At 42.2% G+C, this 27,006-nt stretch overlaps 1 protein-coding gene across 4 annotated transcripts in view; it reads left to right on the forward strand.

The window, feature by feature from the left end:
* The window catches only part of unc5a (unc-5 netrin receptor A), a 130,574-nt gene that overhangs the window by 66,596 nt on the left and 36,972 nt on the right, over positions 1-27,006 (forward strand). For 2 of the 4 annotated variants that reach the window (XM_056383273.1, XM_056383274.1), the window contains exons 2-6: positions 123-338; positions 19,416-19,559; positions 21,116-21,219; positions 22,454-22,634; positions 26,002-26,169. In XM_056383273.1, coding sequence (XP_056239248.1) covers positions 123-338; positions 19,416-19,559; positions 21,116-21,219; positions 22,454-22,634; positions 26,002-26,169 — 813 coding nt within the window. The remainder of the gene's footprint in view (positions 1-122; positions 339-19,415; positions 19,560-21,115; positions 21,220-22,453; positions 22,635-26,001; positions 26,170-27,006) is intronic. The other 2 variants (XM_056383275.1, XM_056383276.1) reach the window with 1 other exon arrangement.

The raw sequence follows: 27,006 nt of genomic DNA on the forward strand, positions 1-27,006 counted from the left end.
AACAGCGGAGCAGGAAAAGTTCAACTCCTGCCTCATGTCAGCTTGAAAAAAATTTTTTTTTTACGCTTTTTTTTATATTTTGCCATCCCTCTAAAATCTCTGTTTCTTTTTATTCTCTGTAGGTTCCGAGCACACCGCCACAGCAACGCTCCCTGCCGCCTTCTCGGATCTGTTACCTCACTTCCTGGTGGAGCCGGAGGACGAGTACATTGTGAAGAACAAGCCGGTGACGCTGACCTGCCGCTCCACCCCGGCCACGCAAATCTACTTCAAGTGCAACGGCGAGTGGGTTCACCAGGATGACCACTTGATTGAGCGGACAGTCGACCCAGCCACAGGTACACGAAGCGAACTCTCTGTTTCCTGAATAATTCATTTCCATTTTATTTTGGCAGAAATTTGGCTTCTTCTGGGCATTCTTTCAGCTGTTTTTGGATGTTTGCTGCAGATGTGCGACATGTGCTGCTCCATAGATACATTATTTGAAGTGTTTGCGTGCTGAAACTAAGGTTTGCAATTTGCCAGTGATTACTGTGCTCCATCAGGCTCTTGGCTCATCCTCCAGCCTATTTAGCCTGCCAGTCTCATAATAAGCACATTGGTTTCAGTCTCAGAAATCTTCTCAATCACCTTGGAGACCTGTTTGTTTTTCTCTCTGTTGTGCTGCAATCCCCCGCCTCCGCCATCAGTGTCATAAACATGTATGACACTGATGTGGTGTGATTCAGAAGCGATCTGCGAATTCAAACCACCCATTCACAGCCTGACAACTGATCGGGAAGGAGAAACGTGGGAATGACAGGTTTTCAGTGGCAGCAGGATACATGCAACACATACACATATACATGCAAATGCTCACTCAGATTTGCCTCTATACATAACAATATATATACATAAGAAAAAATGATACTGGACTCAACAGCTGAGCACAACACAAAAAGACAGACACAGCCGGCAGCTCATTCACACATACACACAAAAGCACAAGGATGGAAGGTGTTCAAAGCAGGACAATCTGAAGGCTAATTTGAGCAGGAAATATTTCAATTGATACACACACTTTGCCTCTTTGTTTTCAGATAAAGAGCTCATAGTCCTAAAATTTTATCCATCTGGTCTACAGGGTTTGGCATTAACATGCAGCAGCTCAGCACATGTAGGCAAAAAACTGTCTGAAAAAATGTCATGGGATTAACTAAGATTAACACTTTTGTAGGTGAAGGTTTCTGATCTAGTTTATGAAGAACACAAATATTCTTCCATATTGAGGCTTTGATTGGTGTGTGTGCTGACTCTCCTGCTCCTGTTCTTTTTTTTTTTTCTTCTTCTTCTTTTTTTCCCCCCCTAATAAAACAAAAAACAGGATTTCTAAAATTCTCTGCTGCGTGAGTGACTTTGATGCATGGTGAGTGATTTAAGCTTCAGCTCTCTGCGGTACAGGAGCTGTTTCCTTGTACTGCAGAAAGTTAGAATAGACTCAAATTTGACTGTATTTCCACTGAGTCGAGTTTGTGTCACTATTCTTTGAGCATATTGACTACAAGTGGAGGAAGAACTGAATATACCCTGCATCTTAACTATAGCTCATCATGTCATTTCACAACCGCGCTGTCACTCACACACTGCCTTCAGTTGTTTGATTTGTTTTACCTCGTGTATTAGGCACAGTTTTTTTGGATGCTGGAGTCATCTTGAAGTCAGGCTCTTGTGAATAACAGCAATAAAAGAGTATGAAAAGTTAATTGTAGCTCCTGTTTTGAGAATAGAAAACAAACACTCAAGGGCGCGCTTGTGGATTTGGATCATTAAGGAGAAATTTTCAGTGAGTCAAATTTGATCAATTCCCAACACTATCTTCTTTCTTGTGTTGCTTCATTAACAGTTCTGCTCTCACGGTTTCTCATAGTTGTCGAGGGGAGGGATGCAAATTAAAAGTGTTGCCAATATCAACAATCTTTTGAGGGAGAGAAGGGTTTTTGGTTAGTGAACTGTCTTTTAAAGAACTGGTCAAAATCTGCTAGCAACAAATAGATGTAACGCCTTGGTGAGCCATGACTTAATTGTCACGTAAAAGAAGAAATCTGGTTTCTGGAATCAGGGTGGGAGATTAGACAATTCTGGTTTCCCCTGGTAAACTTGTCCCGGAGAACATCAATTTTCTCTGCCATGTGTAAGAGAAACCAGGTTTCTAATCAGCTTCCTACATGTACACACGTGACGGATGGACCGCGGATAGGGAAAGCAACAAAGTGGCAGGATGAGAGAAGACACTGTTACACGGAGTGATTTGTTCTCATTTTTTAAAATAAATCCATCAAACGTGCGACTGAAATTGAAAGGATCAGACAGAAGTCCCTAGAAGTTTAAACAAATGTGTTTGTTGAACGTTTGGTCATTTTTTTTAAATCTAAGACACCATGGTACTGTGAGGGAAAGCTTCACTCAGTCTGCCTGTGTCTATACAGTGTCTTCTAATTAATACAGTTAGAATTAAGTGAACCATGCTTCCACTATGAGGTTAGAGGTTGGGGAAATCTCTGATATCGGGCTTGCTGTAGGACCAGATTACAAGTGCGTGTAAACACGTTCTCTGATTGCCTGCTTAACCCGTTTTCTCTGAGTAACCTGCTTGTTTAAGAGCATGCAAGCGCACTGATTGTACGACATGTTATTTGCGGCTCTGAATTTTATGCAGCTCGCAAACTGGTGACATTGTGAAGCCGACTGGTGTAACTTCGATACGATGGATATGAATTGCGTTTTGTCAATAGCAAGTTTTGTCAAGAACACGATGTGCCCCATAAACTGCAGAGTTTATGGGAACATCACATTACCAATTCACCGTTGCTCTGCCAACATTTAATGATGATGGACCATTTGCCATGTGGTTATGAGCCGTTATAGTCAGCATTTATTTGTCTATGAAACAAATCTGTCGTGCCGGGTGCCACGGACCCCTGCAGCAGCGAGGGGCTCCGTCTTTACAAACCCTGTGAAGTCCCAAGGCCCCCTCGCAGCTCTCCACATCACTCTGTGGTCCCGCTGCCTTTGATGATGAATGTGTCATATGTGGGGCTGTGCAGTTATGAAGGACACGTGGTTGTCCAGAGGTATGGCTGCTCCAAGGTACCCACATCGATCTCTCAAACATTTGTGCTGTTTAATGTCAGCACTGCCCCGAGGAGTTTACTGATGGCTCCCTCTAATCCCCCTTCCTGCAAAAAACATGTGAGGTGCACACATCAAGTTCCGTGTCTGTGTGTGTGTGTGTGTGTGTGTGTGTGTGTGTGTGCGTGTGCGTGTGCGCGCATGTGTGTGCAATACAGACTTGTCGGCCTGTCCTCTCACCCTGGTCGTCACAGTCATGCTGGACTCGTACCTGTTGCCAAGCAACCAGGACTTCTGTCACACAAGGAGTTACCCGATATCAACACGATGCCTTAAGAAGGGAGCAGTGAGGAGTTGGGAGACGTACCCAAGTTGACAAAAATTGATTGACAATTTAGACTCGGTGTAACAGTGAAAGATCACCTTCTAAAAATAGCCCATTTCTCCAAGAGATTTTCTACCTGACTGAGTTGTTGTCTCTGCCCATGCTTTGCACCGAGCAGAATCCACACTTGTTTTCTCCAAGAACAAAGACGGAGATGTAAGTACTATGAGCCAATGGGACCAGGCAACAGCAGTCAAAAACCTTCTGAGACATCAGCCCCAGTGTCATTGGCTGGCGTGTTCAAGCTGATTGGGATTCTCATCAAGGATCCTTGTTCCTTTGTTATGTAAATGAAGAGTCAAGCTTTGGATAGCGCTAATGCTCTTAATTCCAATAGTAAAATAATGGAAATGCCATGTAGACACATCAGAGTCAAGAGTCACTGCTGGAGATGATGCACACATTTGTTCTGCTGTCCTTTGTTCAACATGATAATCCTTCTTTTGGTCTTTGATGGATTAGTGGTTCATCAACAATAAAGCACACATACAGTTTCATTAGGCGTGAAGAGGAAGACATCTTAAATCTAAAAGTGAGTAATTATTATTGGTGTATAATTAGCAGTCCTGCAAAAATGTAAACATTCTTTAGAATTAGGCTTTTGATTTGTCAGTGCATGTAGGAGAGCTAATTATTCACGAGAGGCCGAGGAAAAACAGTGTTGCTGTGAGCTCCACAAGCACTTCTGAGTTTGTCTAATTGCTTTTGAAAAGGTTTCACAAACCCAGGAGCTCAAGGATTATATCAAACTAGTGACAACCAACAACTAAAACATGTCAAATTAAAATTGGGGGTTGAGATTTATTTACATTTTTTTCCATTTTTAACCAGTAAAGCCTCATTAGGAATAATAATGTTTCCAGGCCAAGATAGGCAGAAGCAATAATGAGACTAACAAAATGAATAACATTTCTAAAACGGTTTCTTAAAAGAATTCATCCTGAAAACTATTTAAATCTCACCTTAAACTTGTCTGAAACCAAATATAAAAAATAAAAAATATATTCCGGTATCGATAAAAGGAATTGATAAGCTTTAGGCATACAAATATAAAGGTTCACACAATTTGGAATAGGTTCTCCACTGGAACCGGTTCCTGATCCCCATCACTTCTAAGTACTTGTAAGCACTGCTTTATGGCATTATGAGACTTTTATATGAATTTTGCTTTAATGCGAAAAAGCCCTTTAATTAACATTACTCAATTCACTGGATTAACTAAAAACAGATATAATTGTTTTGTTTTATAGAAAATATTAATGTATCACAAAACACTCATACCACAGTGTAAAATAACATAATGTGACAGTTGTGTCTATATTGCTCATTTCTAGCCACAAAGTCATATTCACAAGGTTAAGATAAGAAAAGCACACCATACTTTTTTACTTCCTTGAGTGATTATAGAATGCACATCGGATAAATTGCTGCGTGTTAGAAAAGCATTGAGAAACAGACTCCAGACTTCTGTCTGCAACATAAGTTGAAAGTCAAACTAGACTGTTTCCAAATGCACACTTAACCAGTGCACTTGAAGCAGCCTTTCATCAGCTGCTGTGATATTCACGCTGAAGACATCGAGGGATTCCGACAGTCCCAGCGACTTCTGTGCATGTTTTCATGACTTAAGGATATAAAATGGGAAAACAAAACAATCAAAGAGAGCACAAGCTGTAATCAATAATCCTTTCACCTTCATGTGGAAGAACTGAGTTGAGGAAATACCAGAAACATGGAAACATGTTTCAGATATAAATTGGTCTGGACCTGCACAGCGGAGGCAATATTCAGCAAACGCCATCCATGTTCACTCCCGGCAGACTCAGGCAGACGTCAAAGTAACTTGAAGGGTTTAAATTAATAACTGACCCAGGTCTGAAGTGCAGACTTGCTTCAGTCAGACTGCTCATATTCAAAGCTCAGGCAGTGGAAGACATGACGTGCGGATAACCATCTAAAGTAGATGTGACCTCTGCCCTCATCACGCAGGTCTGTTTATTGAAACCGATTCTGTGCAAGAAAGACAAAAGAGCTGCAGCGCACGGATACAGTTAGACTCACTGACACCACTTTGTGTTGTGTGAACACTTTGGACCCCTTCCACACACGCACAGACAGGGCCACTTGTCTCAAAAGCCCCTTTGAACATGGAAAAGGAAAGAGATGTCACAATTTGTCCTTCCTCTCCTCGTATCAATGTCCGATATTGATCCATCCTCGAGTCTATCGGTTCTCATTACCTGTCCTCAGTAACTTATCTCAATTGCTATGGCTGTGACTGCTTCCACAGCCCCAGCCGGCTCTGTGTCTTTCTCGGGTCATCCTTTATAGAGCAGGAGAATCTGAGACGTCTGGCGAGTCCTAATAAAGACATATCCCCTCTGAACAAATCAATGCTGACAGTGTGTTTGCATAGATTAGGAGATTCTCGCACACTATGATTTCTCATCAGACACATGATGAGGAGAAGGGAGATTGGCATTTGAGCGGAGGACTGTTGTATGGGCCAGACTGATTTGATTTTGTTTGCATTTCATCTGCCAGCATTGATGGAAACGATTTTGATCCACGCGTCGCATTGTCACCGGTGCAGCAAAACCCTCTCAGGTGGAAAATACATGCATTTCACATTCCTATTTCAATAAACCTCGCCAACTGCTTTATAAAGATGGGTGGAGATTATATTTTCTTTGTTGATTGAAGCGGATGTTGACAGGGTCTCTACAATGAAAACAGAAGATGATGGAGAAAATAATCAAATGCTACACATGTGCCTTGTACTTAATGAAAGTAAATTTTTCAGAGTCGACAGTGGAATCACACATGCAATATTAATACACTTTTTAATATTCCTTTTCCAACAACCCCAGGCATCATTTCAACCTGCTGTAAAGGAATATAACCTCTTGCTTTTACCCCTCGGTTTATCAGTGCCAGCTCCTGTCCTCTGTCAATCCTTTGAGGTCTAAATACCGCATATGACGTAGTCAGTAAATCTTTTAAAACCATCTATCACTTCTGAATAGAACTAATAATGTGTTATGGCACCACAGGGCTAACCCCTACGTCTGCAAACCAGCGAGGATTCATTTGTATAAAATATGTATTTTCTGATTGACTAGATTCTGGATTGTAATGTGATGACATATTTAATTTCTGATCTAAGGGGGAGATAAGCTAGGCTTAGCTGAAATGATCTGTAACCTTTATTTTAATACCTCAATACTTATCCATGGTATTATAGCAGCCAATCACCTCTCTCAAACCAGCTTCCACCCACTCTCCTCTCTCTCTCTCTGTCCCTGTCATATACATTTTTTTCCTCCCTTTTTCTCGGCCCTGTATAGGTCAACTGCATATGGATGTGGATATACACCTTTACCTTTGCAGGAGACTCACAGGAGCTCCTGTTACCTGAATGACATTTAGTGAAATGTGAAAGCAGCGGCAAGCTCGCCATCATTTTGTTGTTGTCAAAATTCAGGTTAATTCCGGATAGTCTTCCTAATAGTTTCGGGGCCGCACAACAGTGATTAAACATGATCTTTAATCGAATATTGAAGGAACGGTTCTGCTGCAATTTAAGCAAAACCTGATAGGTCTGCCAGCCAGGGTCTAATGAACAGAAGGAAATAAGAGAATCAGAGGGGAAGAGGACAATATAGTCCTAAATGAACGAAATGGCCTTGTACCACCTGCTAAGCATCGATCAGTAGCCAAGGGGACTAATTGATAATGCATTATTAGCTGCTACCCCATAATGGGACTTGTATTTCATCCTGTCCTTGATTGCAGGACTGAGGGGGAAGGATTTGGCCATGAAGCACCGAAAAACAGATGGCAAGGTGAATTGTTCCCGTGACACATCTGCCAACGTGTTCTATTAGGCTTCGCAGGCAGGTCAGCCCGGTGTCTGCATCAGTGCGTGTGTGCGTGTGTGCGTGTGTGCGTGTGTGTGTGTGTGTGTGTGTGTGTGTGTGTGTGTGTGTGTGTGTGTGTGTGTGTGTGTGTGTGTGGAGGCAGACCTTTCTGAAAGCAAAGCAACACACCTCAGAGTGAGAAGGGAGTCAAAGTGAATTTAATTGAAGCCTGTGTTTGTCTGGCCTTGAGACAACTGCAAGTGTGTTTTGGAGCAGCGAGACAAAAGTGAAGCAGGCAGAATTAAACACCGACCAGCTGTGCTGATTGATCTCACCGATAGACTCATATGAAGGCGGCACCTCTAGGTGTCTCCAACTTTGTGTAAGTCCTATTTTTATTTGGGAATGTGGAGTACATAGAGTCTTTTCCTTTTAAGTTGGTCTTGACATGCAGGAATAATGAACTTCAAAATTAACTGCAATTAGTGGAACAAAAGTGGAAAAAAAAGATAATTACCATTTGTCAAACAACAGCACTGCCGTTCCAATCTCCCACACGCACAGCCTTTGTCCTCCCACCAAAACGTATCCTGCATCAGCCTCAAGCTTTGCTTTCTCTAAAGTAATTTTCATATTTGTCAGTCTCACAAAAGCTGTGCCCTTGCTGGTTGGAATACATTCAGCAGTCTTAGTGCATCTTTCTTTCACAACAGTGAAAAAGTTATTCATTTACCGTAAAGACAGACATGTCATCAGTACAGTCCTTCAAGCATGTATTTGCAGTTTGTGCAGTGGTATGTGCAGCAGAAGCGTTTACAAATCTGTGTGATCATGGTGATTCATCATTTTTAAATGATAATGGATTGCTAGTTTTTCTTCTACATAATGTACAGTATGTTTACTTTGCAGTAAGAATGATAAGAATTTTTTAAGTGCATTTTAGAGGACATTTCCAAAGCCACACAGTAGTGTGTACCTTTCTGAAAAGCAGCTTGGTCCTCAGAGCTACATGGAAGCATTTGCTTAGATGTGTCTAACCGTAGTTCTAAGGTTTCTGTACCCTAACCGTGACATCTGAATAAAATGAGGTCTGTATGCTGCAATGAAATGCAGCACATGCATTTCTCAGGCCACTTGTACTACCCTTGTGCTGAGCAAATAGAGGCCAAAGTTGCAAATGTGCTTGGATTCCACAATGTGCCTCAATATGTTCCGTTTTAACACGGTGGGACTCAGAATGGAGCAGAGAAGAGCCGCAGAATTTCCTCCCTGCCTTGTTATTTTTGATTGTCGGCAATGAAGTTTTGATATTTTTCTCATTTTACATTTTTTACGGTAATGTAATTTTATCTTTCAGCTTACCTCCACATCCCTTGGAAATGAAAGACATGAGTGTTATGCTGACAGAGGGAGACAGAGTGGGAGTTTGTGGTGTCAATCAACACCTGCTCTGCTCAGATTCGTTTAAAAATAGTGGAGCAGGGAGGTGTCGTGAGGGAGCTGACAGATAAATAGTCCATGGAGATTTTTGATAGGCAGAGCAACTCAGTGGCTGACAGTTAATGCTTTGTGTGTTTAGCCCCAAGGAGACTCTCAGTATAGGTATTTTACACACTCCTCCAACAAACATCAACTCGCCATTCTCCTCCTTTTAAACTAGAAGCTGCAGGGCGTCCTGGGTATGGGATGGTGGTGAAGTGAAAGGACTATTTTATGCAGCGAGGGGAAGAATAGCTTCAATCTTCTCATGAAGTGCTGTGTAAAATATGAAAAGGGGAAAACAGAAAATGTTCTGTGGAAGTGACACAAATAAGAGGTTACATGCAGGTTGGGTGCAGCTTCTATAACCAGTGGTATCTAAACCTGTGTGGTCTGTATTTTACTCCCAGAATTTGCTGCGCAGTCTCAAGTCAACCTTACAATTGATGGACGGTGTATTTGCAGGCCGGTGTACTTTGGGTCAAGTGGGTTACGGAGTGAAAAACAGCCAGGCAAATGTGTTCTGCCTCATGTTTCGATGAATAAAAGCCCGAGTCAATCATCAGCATGTTCCTGCCCACATGCCAACACTTCTGGAGTCAGCATTGTGTGGCCCATGTGTAGACCACTAACACACAAAGAGGAGAATTCAGATGCAACGCCGTACGTGTTTGAGGAAACCTTTTCATCGGAAGGGGTGTTCAATGAGGCATGTTCGCAACAACAAGAGCAGCAGTTCTGGTCTGGGAGCCATCAGGAGGATTGTATGCAATTCAAATTAATAATTCATTCATTGGCGTTGTTTAAGACCATGTGTTTGTTTTCTCAAGATGTTTGTTATTTTTCCTTTCTTCTGTCTTTCAAGAGATCTCAGAGCAACATGTGTATGTATAAAGGGCAGACAAAGGGCAGAGATTTTCGGTATTCAAGTTAAATCCCAGGACATTTCCAAGTACATATTTAAAGATTTAGTAAAAAAAGTTGTGTATTGGGGTGTGTCAGCTGTGTCCTTTCCTCTTGTTACAGTCATCTCTCCTTGAAGCTAGTTTGTGTTGAAAATTTAATGGAGTCACTTCAATGGAAAAAAAAAATCCAAATATTCATCGATCCCAGCTTCTCAAATGCGATGATGTTCTGCTTTTCTATGACGGTAGAAGCTTTGTGTCGCTTTGGGTTTTGGTTTGACGAAGGAAGCGATGTAAATTTGCACTTTTGGCTTTGAGGCATGTTTCACCATTTAATCACATTTTATAGACTAAATCATTAACTGTTTAATCAAGAAAGAGTTGTCAGGTTATTAGTTGCAGCCCTCCTTGTGATTTTTTGCAAACATCATGTCTCTTTATAATCATAATTTTTAAATCGCTGCTTCATATTTTTTCTCCTTTTAAGCAATTGTGTCATCTCTGCTGCATCTGTGCATACAATTCCGACACCACCTTCTCACATCTGCTGCTTGCGATATCAAACCGAGCTCAGGGGTCCACTCTGCACTGACTGCATTTTTCCCAATTTTCAGCGTCAGGTTATTTATAAAGTCCACAACTCTCTGTCTTGCATCCACACCGTTAATAATTAATACAGTCACATTTGAACAAAGAAATTAATATTTAAAGGCTCAATCCGTGTTCGGTCTGCAGCACTTCATCCCCTCATGCGTCACATTGTAGTTGACTCCGGACACAACAACATAGTCCACCTTTACAGCGAGAACCATGTAGACTCAACATCATGTGACCACTATTTAAACAGGTTACAGACGGATGCTGGGAACATTTTACAGGGGTTATTCTTTAAATTGTAGCTTCCATTTCTTATACTACACATGTAACAAATACTAAGACAATACTAAGTTACTTTTTTTTTTTCATTCCAGGAAATAAAGCGTAGGTTTTAAATCATAATCTTCTATATTGTGAAACTTTTATTTATTGTTTATTTTTTCACCGCTACGTGAGGCTACCCAGTATGCCGCATTTCAGCCGCTGCTGTCTGCTGGAGAACCTCTTGTGTGTCGTGGTGCGAGGGTGGTAGGTGAGACTTGAGGGTATGACTTTGTCCCACACATCTTCAGGAATGATTGATTTAGAGACACACAACCGTTCTGTATCCACAGCACAGTGTTGACACTGAGTATACAGAGGATTCTCATGACGCTGAAAAACATTGTTTTTCATGCCCCCTCAGCCGTGACATTACAAATTGTTAACATATCATCATTTACTAAAAAGGTAAAGCGGCTCATTACTTGAAAACCAGAAAGGCTGCACAGTGGTTAAGTGCTAAACTATATTAATTTTTTAGCAAGAGGAAAAACTTGAGTTTGAAGTGTAACCGATAGGTAACTGCTAAAATATTCCGTCTCTCTGAAAGACTGACTTCTGCTGTGTGCTGTCACCCTTTTTTCTAATAATATTTTTTTTCTTCATTTAATCACTGCTGGTGCAGGAAATCTAAATATTATCATTTGATATTAAAATAGTTGCAAACAGAAAAAGACGGTTAAAGATCGTTAAAGGTAGAGCCCGGCTTTAGTATATTTTAATTATAAATGGTGATAGAACCGTTGGTGCAAATTAAAACAATTCACTCACATACAAACATTGTTTATTTAGTATAAGTTACAATATGAGTCATTATCCACAAACACTGTTGTTATAAGAACAAATATGAATTTTAGCATGTCAAAGTATTTCAAAAATGTGGAAAAATTTTGGTTGAGTTCTGTAGAAAGACTTTCGTAGCCTGAGTGTTCCCCCCAGGCTGTTTACTGAATGCTGTTTGTTGTTGTGCTGAATATTTACATTCGCCCACACACCTTCATTGGATTATTAAAAACCTCTGCCTCCTAACTCAGACAACTCTGCCGGCCAAAGGCCCAAGAGGGACCAACCGATCGTGAGGAGGGAGGGGAAAACCCTAATGCAATTTGTATGGCGCGGAGCACTCGGCAACCAGATGGGGGCCAGGCTGACTTACCTGAAGCAGCTTTCCTTATTTACTTCAGCGCCCAAGGCCATGTCAGACAAGGGGGAGAGAAACATGTTAGCCCGAGCAAATTATCACGGCTTTCATGTGGCTAACGTTCTATCAGATCCTCCCACTCTGCAGGATGTAATGGAAGCAGAAGCAAAGTGCTCAAGGCCTTCACCTCTGATGTGTTCTCATTCGAGGTAGGACAAGGTGTGTGTGGGAGATAAAGGAGCAGGTCCCAGTCACTCCCAGCACGAATGCTGTGGCATCTAGAACATTCTGCTCTTGCCAATCACCAGGGTCAGGATATTGGATGGAGAGTAATTACAACGAGGGCACTTTGATAAGGGCACAGTGGTAAATCACAGCACTGCCTCTCCGTGTGTGTGTGTGTGTGTGTGTGTGTGTGTGTGTGTATATATGTGTGTGTGCTATTAAGGAAAGGTTAGGCAAACTAATTATTGAGGGACAGTGTAAATAGAAAAATCCATTGCTTTAAATTAATACCTATTTGATGCGAACGGTTGTGGCTTTTGTCTGGTGACTGGCAAAGTTATAAATGTGAAATATATAAAATGGAAATGTGATCCTCTGACATGTGATATCTGCGCTCAGTGACACGGATAAGCTATTCTGAAGTTTTGTGCATCAATTCATTATCACGTTCCAAACCTGTGAACACCTGTGCAAGTAAAAACACAATTTGAGCGTCATTTATGTATACCGTACGGCGCATTGTTGTGAGATCCTGTGTGCACTTAGCAAGGTGTTGTTTCGCCGACAAATATGGCAGTGAAATTTCTTCCCGAGTGAAGATCTCACTCTCCTGGGGCATTCAAAGTGTGTTCGTCATTATTCCTTATTACTGCTGCGCTTCACTCAGAATCTCATCCCCTCAAGTATTGCTGTGCAGATCTGAGGTCTGAATAAACTGACTGTTGAAGGGACCTGTACTTCCTATCTCTTTTTTGTAAAAGAAGCAGAAATTCAAAACAGGCATGTTGCCCCATGACTTTCATTAGCATTTCTTCTGTCCTGCACCATTTACTCTTCTCACTCCACTGTCGGGACTCCACCTAAGTCTCCTTGGAGTGGCATTGGACTGAACCTAGCCGGATTGATTGGAGCGCTACCTGCTCGCCTGTTTGTCAGCCATGAATAATCTGTAACGACATTCAGAGCATCAGCAGGGGCCTTGCAGCGTGCATTCATTGTGGAAAATGGACAGCTCAATCAAAAGAAGCTCTTGAAAAGCTGGTCATAACCAGAGGCAGAGCCTTGACCCAGAACGCTGTCCCACTGACTTGAGTCGCAACCTCACCAACATCCCTGAATGGGAGGCCCGACTGCTGTGAACTCGGGGCTTCTTTTTGCCTCCCCCCACTCCCTCCCCTCTTCCCGTCTCTTTTGCTGTTTTAATAGAGCCATGCTTCACTCAGAAGGCCACCTTATCCTTGTTGGGAGACAGACTCTTATGGCTCCACCTGCCATTCTCAGTTCTCCACTTCAGGTAACGTGGGCCACCCATCACCACTCTGCTTTACATGGTAATTGAAGTCTGAAGACTTGATGATGAAGCAGTTATGCCCTTGGTTTTGTGACCTAGGGTTAACTTTGGATTATTTAAACATAGAAATGCGGCACTAGATGTTACGTACCTGTTTTCAGACTGAAGAAGGCTTTTTAGTTCAAAAGTTGTTTTTTGACAACCTGGCTTGGTGTCAGGATTTCTTTCATGTAGGAGAGGTAAAATAATTGGTCTGAGGAAGAGTTCATTGTTGGTCTCTTGAAAAGAGGCTCTGGACACCGGTGGTGCTGATGATGACACTGCCGCCACCCAACACAAAGAAGAACCACAGGAGGAAATGAAACACTTAGAGCCTGCTTTTGACTGGTTGCCAGGATGTGCAGACAGTGCATTCTTAAAAGCGCTCATCTGTGATGTCTCCCCTCAACCATTGTGAACTCTCTCCCTTGAAACGGTGCATTTCCCTGATGTAGAGTCACCCAACCCTAATCCTCCTATATCCACTGATGAATCCCAGCCACACACACAGTAGGGATGCCGCCTAATTGAATTTCCTTGGTCACAATGAACACACAGTCAAGACCTGCAAGTTCCAGTCCTTGCCTTTGATAAGCAAATGACCCCTATGGAATTGAGGTCACAGCCTGCGAAAACAAGAGCGAGGGAGAGAAAAATAAAGTCCTGCACTCAGACAAGCCCAATATCGACTCACCCGGGATTGAGTCCAATGTTGTTTACCCTGTGTGTGTTGAGCCCCTGATGGTTCGGGCGAAGATTCATCCTAACCCCCACCCCCCACCCCCAAACACACATACACACACACACACACACACTCTCATACAGAGAAAGACATCTTGTGCTCTTGTCTTTTGTCACAGTGTGACTTCTTTCCTATTGTTAAGTGTCACTGTTTGAGTGGAGGGCTTGTGTAAATAATCTAGTTTCACTACAGATTAGAATAAAACACAGTACAGTAAATGTTGGTGGGTCTTTTTGTGTGCCTGCTTGTGCCGGTGGATCCAGTAATAGCTTGTATTGTACTCCATTGCCTGGAGACTTTGCAATAAGCTCCATCATACAATAGTAAGGTCAGTTAATTCATGATCTCAGCCACTCTGCATCTCTTCCAGTCTTTGTGATTCCTTCCTTTTCATTTGTTAAAACTCAGGAAGTCTTGAGGCAGAACAGTGTGTTTGCTTTAGTGTCTCTCAGTGTGAGTCCCGGAGTCCACAGATTGGATGCTTTTATAGATGCTCCTTTTTAGATACAGGCTCTGTATGCACTGTTTGTTCTGCACAGATTTTTTGATTAACTCGATTTTCAAAATCATATTTGTTCCCGATTTCAGCTTCAGTTTGACTTACTCACTAAAACTGTCTTTAAACATTGTCCACTTACTTGCAGCATTTGGTGATTTGTAGTCTTTCTGTTTTTTTTTGTTTTTTTTCATGTCCTGGGTTTCGTCTCTCAGGCAGCATAACAGTGCCCTTATCTATTTGCTGGAGGTTGTTGGAACTGTCTGCAGGCTGAAAAAAACCTGAAAAGGGCTGAAAAGGACTACCATCTCTCATGCATGTAATTCAGGTTAAAAAAATATCTAATCTGTTTTTAATTGCTGTTGATATTCTTCTAAACATATGCTTGATTTGCTCATCAATCAAGTGCGAGACAGTAAAGGAGAGTGCCCCTATGGAAATACTACATTATTTATCATCAAGTATCAACTCTCTGTTAAGGAAACTAAACATGAAGAACCAAAATGACCCGACAGAACCGTAACCGACGAGCTCGACCAACTTAGGAAGTCTCAATATGTTGCCAAGAAGAGGAAGCAATGCAGGGAGCTTTTTGTGGCATTGCTCCACAGGGAACAAAGTTGATTAAAGAACTAGGTAAGTGTATTAATAATGCGGGTTACAGGTAACATAGCATAACTTAATTTACGTTACCTAAAAACAGAAGTTTACTTTTATCATTTTGAATTGTTTGAAGGACTTCAGGGAGTCCATCCCACTGCTGAAATCAAACCAACTAAAGCAGTAACTGGAGAAACCTGTGTTTTCCATCAGTTGGAATTGGTAACTGAGGCTCATCCAAACCTGGACTCACACCTGCGCTCCTGACCATAGCTTTACTTCATTATGAAAGAGTGAATGGAGATTTTTTTTTATGCCTCTGTGCTGGCCACAGCCAGGGACAAACGCATTATGTTTTTGGGCTGTCCATCCGTATGTACATCCGTCCTCTTCTGCTGACCGTGATATCTCAGTAACGCCTTGAAGGAATTTCTTCTAAGTGGCACAAACAGTCTTGTTGGACTCAAGGATGTATTAGTTGGAGGTCAAAGGTTATAGTCTCAGAGATACTTGAACATGAAAGTAGAACTTGAGTTGCTGACTACCCTGTCATAGCAAAGGAGCACTTCAAAATTATAAAAAAAAAAAACTTCCCTAACATTTTCTTTTCAATTTCCAATGTAAACACTGCAGTGGCCACTTTAAATATAAAGTAAATATATTGCAGAGGAAATATTTACACAAGGACAGGTGCAATTCTGTGGTTTGGCAGTGATGTATGTGTCCAGACCTGCAGCTGCAGACCCAGGTGTGTGTGTGTGTGTGTGTGTGTGTGTGTGTGTGTGTGTGTGTGTGTGTGTGTGTGTGTGTGTGTGTGTGTGTGTGTGTGTGTGTGTGTGTGTGTGTTCGGTCCCTCATCATTTCCATGCGATGATACAAGGTTCAAAGATGTGGACTTTCATAATATTAAGGGTAAGTACAGCTGTGTAAATTTCCCCATTGTACTCCAATAAAAATAAACTCACCAGGGTTCCAGCTGTGAGCCCAGGATTCATATAGTGTCAATCGCATAATCGCTCTTTTAAAAATTTCACAGTAATTTTGCCGAGGTTTGGGATATGAGCTCATTTATAAATGGGCTGCAGATCAAACCGAAGGCTGAGGGATTCGTGTCATGTTTTAATTATCGTTTAACAGGAATGTTAAGTGCACGCTCAGTATCTTGCAGGAAAGGAAGTGTAAATTTCTTTTTTAGCTCCTAACATCTTGGAGGCAGTTGAGCCTGCTATTAGAAATCGATATTAATATAATTGAGTCATAAGTGTGCCAGTGCTCCATTTCCAGAAAGAGACAGCTTTCTATGAATCGATAGTGTACTTGTATCACTCATCCTTGAGTGATGCGCATAAAGTTTTGTTTTACTTAAAGCCATCCCAATGCAATTGACTTTGGAAAACAACAGTAAATAGCAGCCTGTCCAATTATTATTAACTGCTATAAAATTACAGTCCATTTTTTTTCACAAAGTGATGAGATTATTTTGTCCTACTTATTAATTGGAGTGAAATTGGACAGAGTGACTCACAGCAGTGTTACTGGAAGGTGTCAGACACAGAAAGCAGGTAATTATGGAGACAGGAAGAGATAAGGAAACAGAATGCAATTACCCTGGCAAGCAGAGCTTCAAATTGCTCTTCTTAGGATTTCTCACCTCAGGTTGCTATTGTTCATGCTTTGCATCTCCATACTGATCTTTATTCCCTTTACCCTCTAGCTAAAAGAAAAAGGAAGGTTTGCATTAATCAAATGGATCTCTACTGTAAGTAGAGCTATACTGAGTACGCTAAACATGGCTTTTTGCTGAATATTAAAATGTATGTATTCAGAAATGTTTTGCAAATGATTTTGCATACATTACTTGCATATTTATGTCATTGCTTTTTACATCCAAGCCTTAAAGAATTTGGTTTCACTTGACTTTCAGACTGCAGACTGATTTTTGTTCTGGTTTTTCACTGTGCACACTGAAACTGTAGCATTATTATTACAGCCATTGTACTCATGCATAGAATATATTTCCTTTTTTCTTTTTTCTTTTTTTTTTAAAGATTTTATTAATGACTAACGGATAATAACAAACATGCACAGATACACCAACGAAAAGCAAATATAACAATTCCCCCTTCCAGATCCTTTCCTACTGTACAAGATATAAACTGCACAGAGCTGCATGCTCTGTCAATAAAAGTGTATATTTAACCAAGGAAAACTCCTACTCTCCTGCTGCCTTAGACTTAACTTCATTATCTGTCGATGCTGTGGCTGACTTTCTATCCAGATTGTACAAAATGTAACTGTGAGGAAACTGTGACTGTTAACTGTGGGCTATGGATTGCGGAGGTAGGCAATACGAGTGTTGTTCCTGTTGTATAAGGTGCATGTACATGTTTTTTTACATCTTATGTTTTATGGGGAAAGACGAATGCTGCCATGCTGCTGATTTGAGGGGAAGGAGGGTTTCTTCTGCTCCATTTGTTCATTCTCGGTAGTGCCCCTTTTGTTACTTTAGCCATTTGTTTTAGCTTTTAGGTGCTCTCTCAGCCTGTGCCACACACTCTCCGTGCAGACACACACACACACACTCACACACACACACACACACACATCTAATAGAAGAGCTGGACTTGACAGAGAGAAAGAACAAGACTAAATGAGGGTGAATTCCTCAAAGGCTGGATCCTTGTATTTCAAAGTGAATCAAACCTTTTTGTTGTCAGTTTTGTCAGAATAATTATATTATAATATAAACATACAAATATCACTTTTTCTTCTTTTTGAATGAGCTGTGAATGAAGCACACACGAGAGCATTTTGGTTAAATCTCACAGCACAGGGTGTTGTTGATGCTCAGAGTGGCGCTTCAGGGCTGGATTCACTGAACGTGTACTCACATTTACTGTGACCACATATATTGAGATCTACCGCATTTAGACGCTAATACAAGTGGGGGGGGGGGTGGCCGCCAGTGGCCCTCAGAGCTACTTATCACCGTATGGCTGCCGGCGATGGAGCCACTTCGCTTTCCTCCCCGACAGCTCATGTCACCGCTGGGCCAGCTCGCACTCACACAGTCCTCTGCAAATCCACACACAGTTTGCCTCAAATTGTTTATGAAAAATTCCCCCATTTTTGGTTTGATGAATACTCTGTACCAGCGCAAGTGCTTTATGTAATTGTTGTATAGGTTTGATGGCCTGATAGGTGCCACTTAGTCAAGCTTCAGTCAGCTTCAGTCTGGGACTGGAAATGATCATTGCAGACAGATCAAGTGTATGAGGGGAGTGTAAGAGAGTCACAAAGTGCTTTTATGTAAATTGCTGTTGAAGAGCGGCTCTCCATTGAGACTTAAATATACAGCACTGTATATGCTGCTCGTCAGTCTTGGGGATGTGTCCTCTGTGACTGTAAAAAGCTCTGTGTTCGTATGAAAGGTTCAACACCCCTCTCTCCAAAAAGGCCCCTGAGAAAAAAGATTAGACAGAGGGAGAGAGCTGGAAGGAAAACATGGCAAACTCATCATCATCAGTGAAAAGAAAGTAGGACACATGGTAGGGACCAAGGTCGTGGCTCAATATATAAAAATACCTCTGGATAACAGGTCCCACATGAAAGGTCAAAGGAAAATGAAATGAAAGATTGCTTCTCAAATATCAAAAAGACGACACTCTGACAACACTATACTGTTGTGTGGAGAAGGGTTGTGTTCGCTTTCTTCATGAAAAGCGATAAAGCTATTTTTGCCCTGTGCTACAGCAGCATCACTTATATCAACAATGTTGTGGAAATGCTCCATGGATTGTAAACTCTTTCCCCCTCCTGGATTTAATAATAGGAAAGCAGGTCGCACTGAGTATTTTTGTTTGTAGAGGGTTTGTGTAGTGCTTCCTTGTTCCTTCCCAACTGTTGCTAGTTTAACGCCCTCCAAATTATACCAAGAATAGCTGTGAGGCTCTCTTCCCATTTTCCTCAGTTAACAAGCACTCTGTTTATATATGATTATGGTTCTCTGCCTGTTTATTCTGCCTGGCTTTTTTAAATTACTTTGCTGGTTTAGTTCAAGGTACAAAATCCACTAAAGGATTCAGTTGAGCTCATTTGTTTTCTTTCCGTCGAGAAATATTTACGGTCATTTCATTCTTCGCTGCTGTCAAATGAGCTGACGGGGAGAAACCCGCGCTCGTTCGGTTCGCCAGTTTGACGGTTATTCCTGTGTTTGCTTTTTGCAGCGCTGCCAGTCATGCAGGTGACAATTGACATTACCAGACAGCAGGTGGAGAAGATCTTCGGTCTCGACGAGTACTGGTGTCAGTGTGTCGCCTGGAGCACCACCGGAACCCAGAAGAGCCAAAAGGCGTACATCAGGATTGCTTGTGAGTGCATGTTAAAATGAGCACTGTGTCATTACTAAGGCAAACACTGCCTAACTAGGTGCTTGCATATTGCATGTCAGTATGTAATAAGAGGATATTAAAAGGGTGATTTTTTTTTTTTTTTTTCATTTTGGGTGGTTGGGGAGGGACTAAGTTTGATTTAACAATTAGCCCAGAGGCCATTATGATCTGATGCACCACAGTGTATTACTGTGATTACAATTCAGTTAAATATTCTCCCTGTGATTCTACTTATAATAAGAATATATTGGGTGCTGGCAGGGAGAAATGGAGAGCAATGCGTCTGCTTGATGGCAGTCTGAACACTAAATTTGAGTATTCATGAGCATATTTTTCACTGGATACAGTAGATCGCAATGATCCCTATGAAAGTAACAGGAATAAAAACAGATTTGAAATTTATTGCTGTGCAGCAATCATAAATCTGTCTGGGGAACCCCAGACACATCCCTTGTTGCAGCCTCGAAAGCTTTATTAGAAGAACCCATTTTACATTTGAGTATTTTAAAGCATTCTGTCTATTAATTCTCACATAAATATGCATTACTCCAGACAGAGCTGAACGCAGCGCTGTCTCCAAACCACCAGACGCACACATGCTTCAATAACGATGCACTCGCACCGGGTCAGACGCACAATATTCACGTGCACGCACTCACACATTCGCATAGTTTCCATCCTTCCAGGACTGTTACATCTCAAGGCTCCTCCAGTCCCATTGTATCGGCTTTAATTAAATTGAATGTCGTGAAACTCTCTGCTTGTCTTAATGTTTCTTTCACTATGATTGGTCAGGACAGGCTCAACATCTGTTTAAAGGAATTCACCGGTGGCTCACAGCCGCACCCTCAGCCCCTCGCAACATATTAACACATCTCTTTGCTCTGAGTCAAAACCCGAGGTGAACACATCAAATTTGCGCCAGGCCCCGCCAGCTATCGGCAGCCTGTCTAGCTCATCAGATACAAATAGACCTGCATTTATTTCCCCCACAAGAAATAAGCTTTGCCAGTTTTACCTGTGTAATTCACAGCCAGGGCTTATGGACAAATATATAGCAGAACTTGGTACCACAGCAAGAGTATTCAATGAGACGCAATGTAGCCCCATGCAGGCAGCCAGGCTTGCAGGAGCTCTTGTCCAGGCGCCTCGGGGCTTTGTTTTCATGCGGCTGCTCCAAGCTCTCATACAGATGGAAGCTGGAGGCTGGCGGATGCTGGAGAGAGGAGAGTGGGTGGGAGGGGAGGAGTGAGGGGTAATGCAATTGCTTTTGCTTGATGCCGGGCCCCTCTGGCAGCAGACAAGCATCTCTGAACCAGCCAGGCAGCCTGTAATAAGCAACATGGTTGGTGCCACCGATCCCCGTGTGGCTTAGGGGCCAACTGGAGTGCGACATGCTCAGCGAGGCCATGGGTGGACGTTTCAAGAGTAGAAAATTTAGAAACATCACCAGGCCAAGTTTTGTGGATAAAATATCTCACTCAAGCCTCACAAGCTCTTACAAATATCCTAATTGGTTGTGTTTCTTCCACCAGACCTGAGAAAGAACTTTGAGGAGGAGCCGCAGGGTAAGGAGGTGGCTTTGGACCAGGAGGTGTTACTGCGCTGCCATCCCCCTGAGGGAGTGCCACAAGCTGAGGTGAGACACGGATACAGAAGATATTTATAGGCCCACATTTAGCATGCATTTACCCTTTCCTCACCAATAGGACAAAGAGCAAAAAGTGGTTCGGGATCAGCTCCCCGGCATCTCTTGCTGCTCCACCAGGGAACAGACAACCCTGTACGGATAAATTACACCTCTAATTATTCCCTGTTATTGATTTATTATCTCTCTTACATCTCTGAGAAGCCGTATATCACATCGTCTCGTCACATCACTCAGGATAGGCTTGGAGGCTTCACTCCCCGTTTGGCATCTCTAAAGGCCTATCCATAATTAATGGGTCTATTTGCCTCACTCTCTTCCTATCCTATTCTGTCTCTTTGCCGTCTCTCCATGTACTATATCTCTCATACACTCTTGTTCTGCTCAAGTCTCTCTTTCTCTCCACGTCTCTGTGGTGTGTGTCTGTGTTTAGAGGACCAGACTGGGCCCAGCTGTTTCACCTCATCTGCAGCATCATCCCGGTCCCAGATAGGCACTAACTGCTCTAATAACAACATGAGGTGGTTAGGCCAGCCACTCAAACAGTCCGGTCTACCAGGAGCAGCAGACTAGCCAATCACAGCTGTACAGTGAAGGGACAGTTTGCAGAGGAAATGGGAAGGACGGTGCCCGCCGCAGTTCAGCAGAAAAGAACATCAGAGCAGAAGTCACCACGGCAGAAAACAGGGATAGCACACAAGAGAAAGAAAGCCCAATTATATGCGGCATCGCAACTGGCAGTAACAACAATGCTGCCGTACGGTAGCCACTCTCGAGACGGCATCAGGTCAAGTGAGAGCAAGAAAACAAGCAAGCCAATCTGAGAGTACACCAAAAAAGGAATAACATCAGTTTTGGCTTCTGCAAGAGGGCACAGAAAGTACACAAAGCATGATGGGTTACGCTCACAGACCACCAATAGCCGCAGCGATATGCAGCTGCTCCAAAATAAAAGCTGCATTTCCTTCACACAAAGAGAGTAAATATTGAAATCAGTACCGTTTATAAATTATCTGAGTCCATCTCAGTATCATACCAAGCTACATTTGCTTCTCTTTTTGTATGTTTGATTGCATCAAAAAGGAGGTACCTGCACTGCTTTTTTTTTTTGGTTCATATAATCTCTCATCTGCAGCATGTCTGGTCACTGTAGAGCTGCAGGGGAGGGGGAAAACGGTTTCTATTGAGATGCAGTAAAGTTTTGACCACTGAAACATATTTTCAGGTGGAGTGGCAGAGAAACGAAGATGTGATCGACCCAGCGAGCGACCCCAATTTTTTCATCACGGCTGACCATAATCTCGTCATCAAAAAAGCCCGTCTGGCGGACACGGGCAACTACACGTGTGTGGCCAAAAACATCGTCGCTCGCCGCAAAAGCACCTCTGCCACGGTCCTAGTCTATGGTAGGTGATCACTTCTTTCAGCAGATGTCAAAGCTCTGTACGCAGAGGATATTGAGAGGTCTGGACTTCAAAATATGCAAACATAAAATCAGCTCAAATGAATCCTGTTTTGCTTGCATGTTGCTTCTGTTTTCCCACATTTCCGCATTAACCTCTGCATGTTTTCTCGCATGGGAGATACCTGGGAGCACTTCTTCAATCGGGAAGTTGTAATATTATATTCAGATCCTACGTTGCAATTGTAATAATGATATGCAGTGTTACGCGTACCAGACATATGGTGGCAACCTGCATAAGCTATCTCCATTTTTCATCAAGCAGTGTATTACATAATCATAAATAACAACACAGATAGTAGCGTATCTGCACATTAATTAGCACAACTTAAATGTTACTGGCAGCCATTCTCCTGAAGCTGGCAGTCTCTGATGTCGGGGCTGCCATCTTCCTCCTCCTCTGTAGTGGATCCAATGTGAGAAGAAAAATTGAATTAACAGCAAACTGTAAATAATGACTTAGCTTGATAAGCAGACTGACCTTTGTTAAAATGCAGAGAAACAGCATATTTTTTTTTTTTTATCACAGAGGGTTCCTTGGGTATTGGCACTACTAAAGTTTTGCATACATTACAGCTTGTCTTAATGCGCAGCAACATGCAATCAGGAAATGGAAATCACATGGGAGTGCATCTTGAAAGCAACTTTGTGCATGTAAGAAATTTATAATCTGGCATGGTGTCACACACACGGTCTGTTTCTGTTGAGGCTGCCAGAAAAAGACGAAATTACGATGTGCTGTAAAGTCAGAACAGCATTTCTTGTTTATCATGTCAGTAGAGAAAACACACCATATGCCACAAATCTACAGCGCTGTGTAGACGTCTACCTCCTCAGCTTTTACAAAATTTGTCCCGCTATCAAAATGATTTAAAAATTAAATTGATCGAAAGGTTTTTGTTTTAGTTGTATACAATATATACAACTTTATCTGATCTAAAAATTTAACTGGTTATTTTTGTCCCATTAATATATTGGAAATACATGAGAAACAGGGTATGCACTGTAAGAATTTTCATCCCTTGTGGAATCAGTGTGTCAGTGGGAATTATTTGATTAAAATTCAATATGTTATGCAGTTCTCATGTTGAGGTAGCAGCTACTCGAATATTAATTACCACTTAAGATTGCAGTTACGCTGCCTTTTCAGCCAACAAAAGCTCTCAGTGGAATCTCAGTGGAGTTTAGGGTGTAAGATGAATTCAGATTCAGAAAAAATGAACGAATGTGGAATGTGAGGGTCTTGTATGGAGGGGTTTTCAGATTGGTTGTAAAGAAAACATTTTCCTGTTCCCCTTACTATACGCAAAAACATGTGGGTGATATTTTATAGGAGAGGTCTTCTCTACTGCACACAGCGGATTACAGCGAGAAATCAACAGCATGCATTTACTCTTTGAGTTGATTTGTATTTCTGTTTTTACTTCATTTCATTAAGGTGCTAAATACTCAACAGTAAAAAAAAAAGGAAACAGACAGTAAAAGAAATCATTGTGTTTAAGATCTTCCAAAAAACCCTGAAAGTCATTTCGTTTAAGGGCAATTTTGTAGTTCAGCAAACTGTGCAAACCCTGAAGGGGGTCCAAATGTTGAAATAGCAGTGTATGACTGTAGTTGAAAATTGAGGCATGTGCACTTTCATGGTGAACGGTTTCAAATGAAATGTGTTAATTTGGAGCATGCAGTCAAAGACGCACATTATCATACACTTCTCCAAGCCTCCAGCATTAAAATAAAGCAGCACAATTATTGTTAGTGTTGATTATAATTGATTAGCTTGTTGTTGAAAGACTTCTAAATCTAGAGTTGGAGTGACTGTGGAGGCAAGAGCATTCACACTCCTATTGTTTGCCCTTTTTTTTTTTTTTTTTTTTTTTTTTTTTGTATTATCAAACATCCATTTTCACTCTTGGACCCAAGATATTCAGAACAAATTGCTGGGGTGCTTGCATGGGCAATTTTTTTTTCTTCTCATTACACTTTTTGTTTTACTACAAAATTGTATCACTATTGCAGTCTTAATTGAGGTTAATCATAACAGAAGAGGTCTTATTCAAAAGAGGACCTGTTACTACCTTTCACTTATGTTCCCTAAATAGCTAAAAAAGAAACATTCACTTAGCTGAGACCATCACAGTCCAGCATGCTAGCTGATGTAGCTAGCTGTAGCAAGTCATAATAACCGCTACTTTTCAAAGGGGGTTCAACAGGGGGCCAGAGATGCATTTTAACAAGGCCTGGCTGGTGTGACTGCACTCTGTGCTAAGAGGTAATCAGAGGCTGAGTTGCCTGGCAATTTACCCCGCTGTGGCGAGCAATCAATCGCATAGAGAGGGCAAGGAAATGATTCAGCCACGACAAGCACAGGAGAGAGTTAGGGGGAAATTAGGAAGGGAGTATGTACAGAGAAGAAACGACAGTGCTGTTCAAGTCAATAAATCAGGAATCTTGCTATCTGGTAAGCTGAGGCAAACACAGTAGATACAGGAAGCTGGTTTGAATTAAATCAGTGTGATTTGATGTAATCACCTGCCATGATCGAGCAATACACCACCAATTATGTGCCAGTACATGGTTAAGGTTTTGAACATGGGCTCAGATTCAGCAAATAATAGGAATTCAGCCCGCAGACTTTTTGAACTGCTTGAACTTTCAGTCTCAAATATAAAAGAGGAATAAATTATACAGCATTGTTCTCTACAATTTGAAGAATGTCTTGTAATGGTGTGAAATCAGTGGTGGATGTGTGAAGGACACAATATGAAGTACAGGAACAAACCATTATATTTTTTTTTTTCCTGAGTAGGGTGTTGGCATTTATATGGAGTATTTATGACTGTAAGCATCGGGATTTAAATGGCATTTCTTTACAGTGATTATAACCTGACTGTATTATGAGAGTTTTGGATGATGTCTCGCCTTTACCTTTGTGAAATTTGGAGGGATATTTAACATGTCCACTAGTTACTTTGCAGCAGCTGTGTCTGAAGTCAGAGATGGCAAGCTGTCATGTTATTTTCTGCTCCCTGTTGAGACCATTTTGTTTCCTCTGCAGTTGGCTGTAATTCCAACTTAGACACAGGAAGCAGCCATCCTTTGCTCTTGGTCTTCCATTAGTTCACCTTGCAGTGCTGAACCAAAGAGTGTAACAGCAGTCACAATTATTCTAGCGCAACACTCCTCTTTTCCTTAGTGCATGTCGGGTAATCCTGGCTGCTCTGTCCCTTCATCCATCCACCCCTCCCTCCAACCTCCTCCCTTCCTCACCCCTCCATCCCCCACCCCACCCCTGCGCTGGTCTGGTCTGACAGTCAACGGCGGCTGGTCCACGTGGACCACCTGGTCGTCCTGCAGTGCTGTGTGTGGGCGTGGCTGGCAGAAGAGGAGTCGGAGCTGCACCAACCCCACGCCACTGAATGGAGGCACATCCTGTGAGGGGCAGAACGTCCAGAAAAGTGCCTGCGTGGCCACCTGTCCAGGTAACTCCCAGGCAACCCCGTTTGTCCTGTGGCGCTTGGCTTCCTGTGGCTTCCTTTTTGCATTTTTTTGCATCTAGAAGTCATCAATTCATCTTTATGTTGGCTGCCCTTTTCTACCAGCACCTCCAGGTCTTTTCTTAGATGTCAGTGCTTCTGTTCTTTCCTGCAATTAGACCGCTTACACAGCAATGTCAGAGCCTATTAGTCTTCACAGTAAGGCTTCATCCTGAGAGTGATTTATTATTATCGCACTTTGTTCACATATCCCTTTATCTTCTGCGCTGTACGCAGACCCTGTTTTTATTTTGGAGACCTGTCTGCTTTAAGAGACATGGTCCCAGCCATGGGGTTGTGTCTGACCAGCTAGCACATTTGTTATTGTTTGCTGCTCAAGCTATGTAGTAAATATAGGCCATAAAAAGGTGAATTATGGCAGCCTGTGTGCCATGTTTACTTGTGAGGAGTTGAGGGCGTTTCATTTGCCTGCCCGTTCTCCCTTGTGAGAGCGTCAGAGAGGCAGAGTGTCCTGCCTGATACTGAGCAACACATATCGATCCCTGGTAGCCTGAGATGCAAGTCAAGCTGCTTCATTTGCAGTCCCACATTAGCCCCCTGACAGGGGGAGAGAGAGCGACAGAGAGAAAGCAGCATAGGAAAAAGGAGGTGTAAGGTGGAAGCAGGGATAGAAACAGATGGAATCAGATACAGTGTAAGGAAGGCAGGAACAAAGCCCAGAGTGAGAGAGAGAGAAGAGGAAAACTGAGAAAGAAGCCGAGGAAGCCTGAGTGTGTACAAGAGCTGGCTGTTGTCTGCCAGAAGATCTGTCTGTGGACATAT

This window comes from Seriola aureovittata, chromosome 8 (genome assembly GCF_021018895.1).
Source record: "Seriola aureovittata isolate HTS-2021-v1 ecotype China chromosome 8, ASM2101889v1, whole genome shotgun sequence".
In the NCBI taxonomy this organism is placed as follows: Eukaryota; Metazoa; Chordata; class Actinopteri; order Carangiformes; family Carangidae; genus Seriola; species Seriola aureovittata.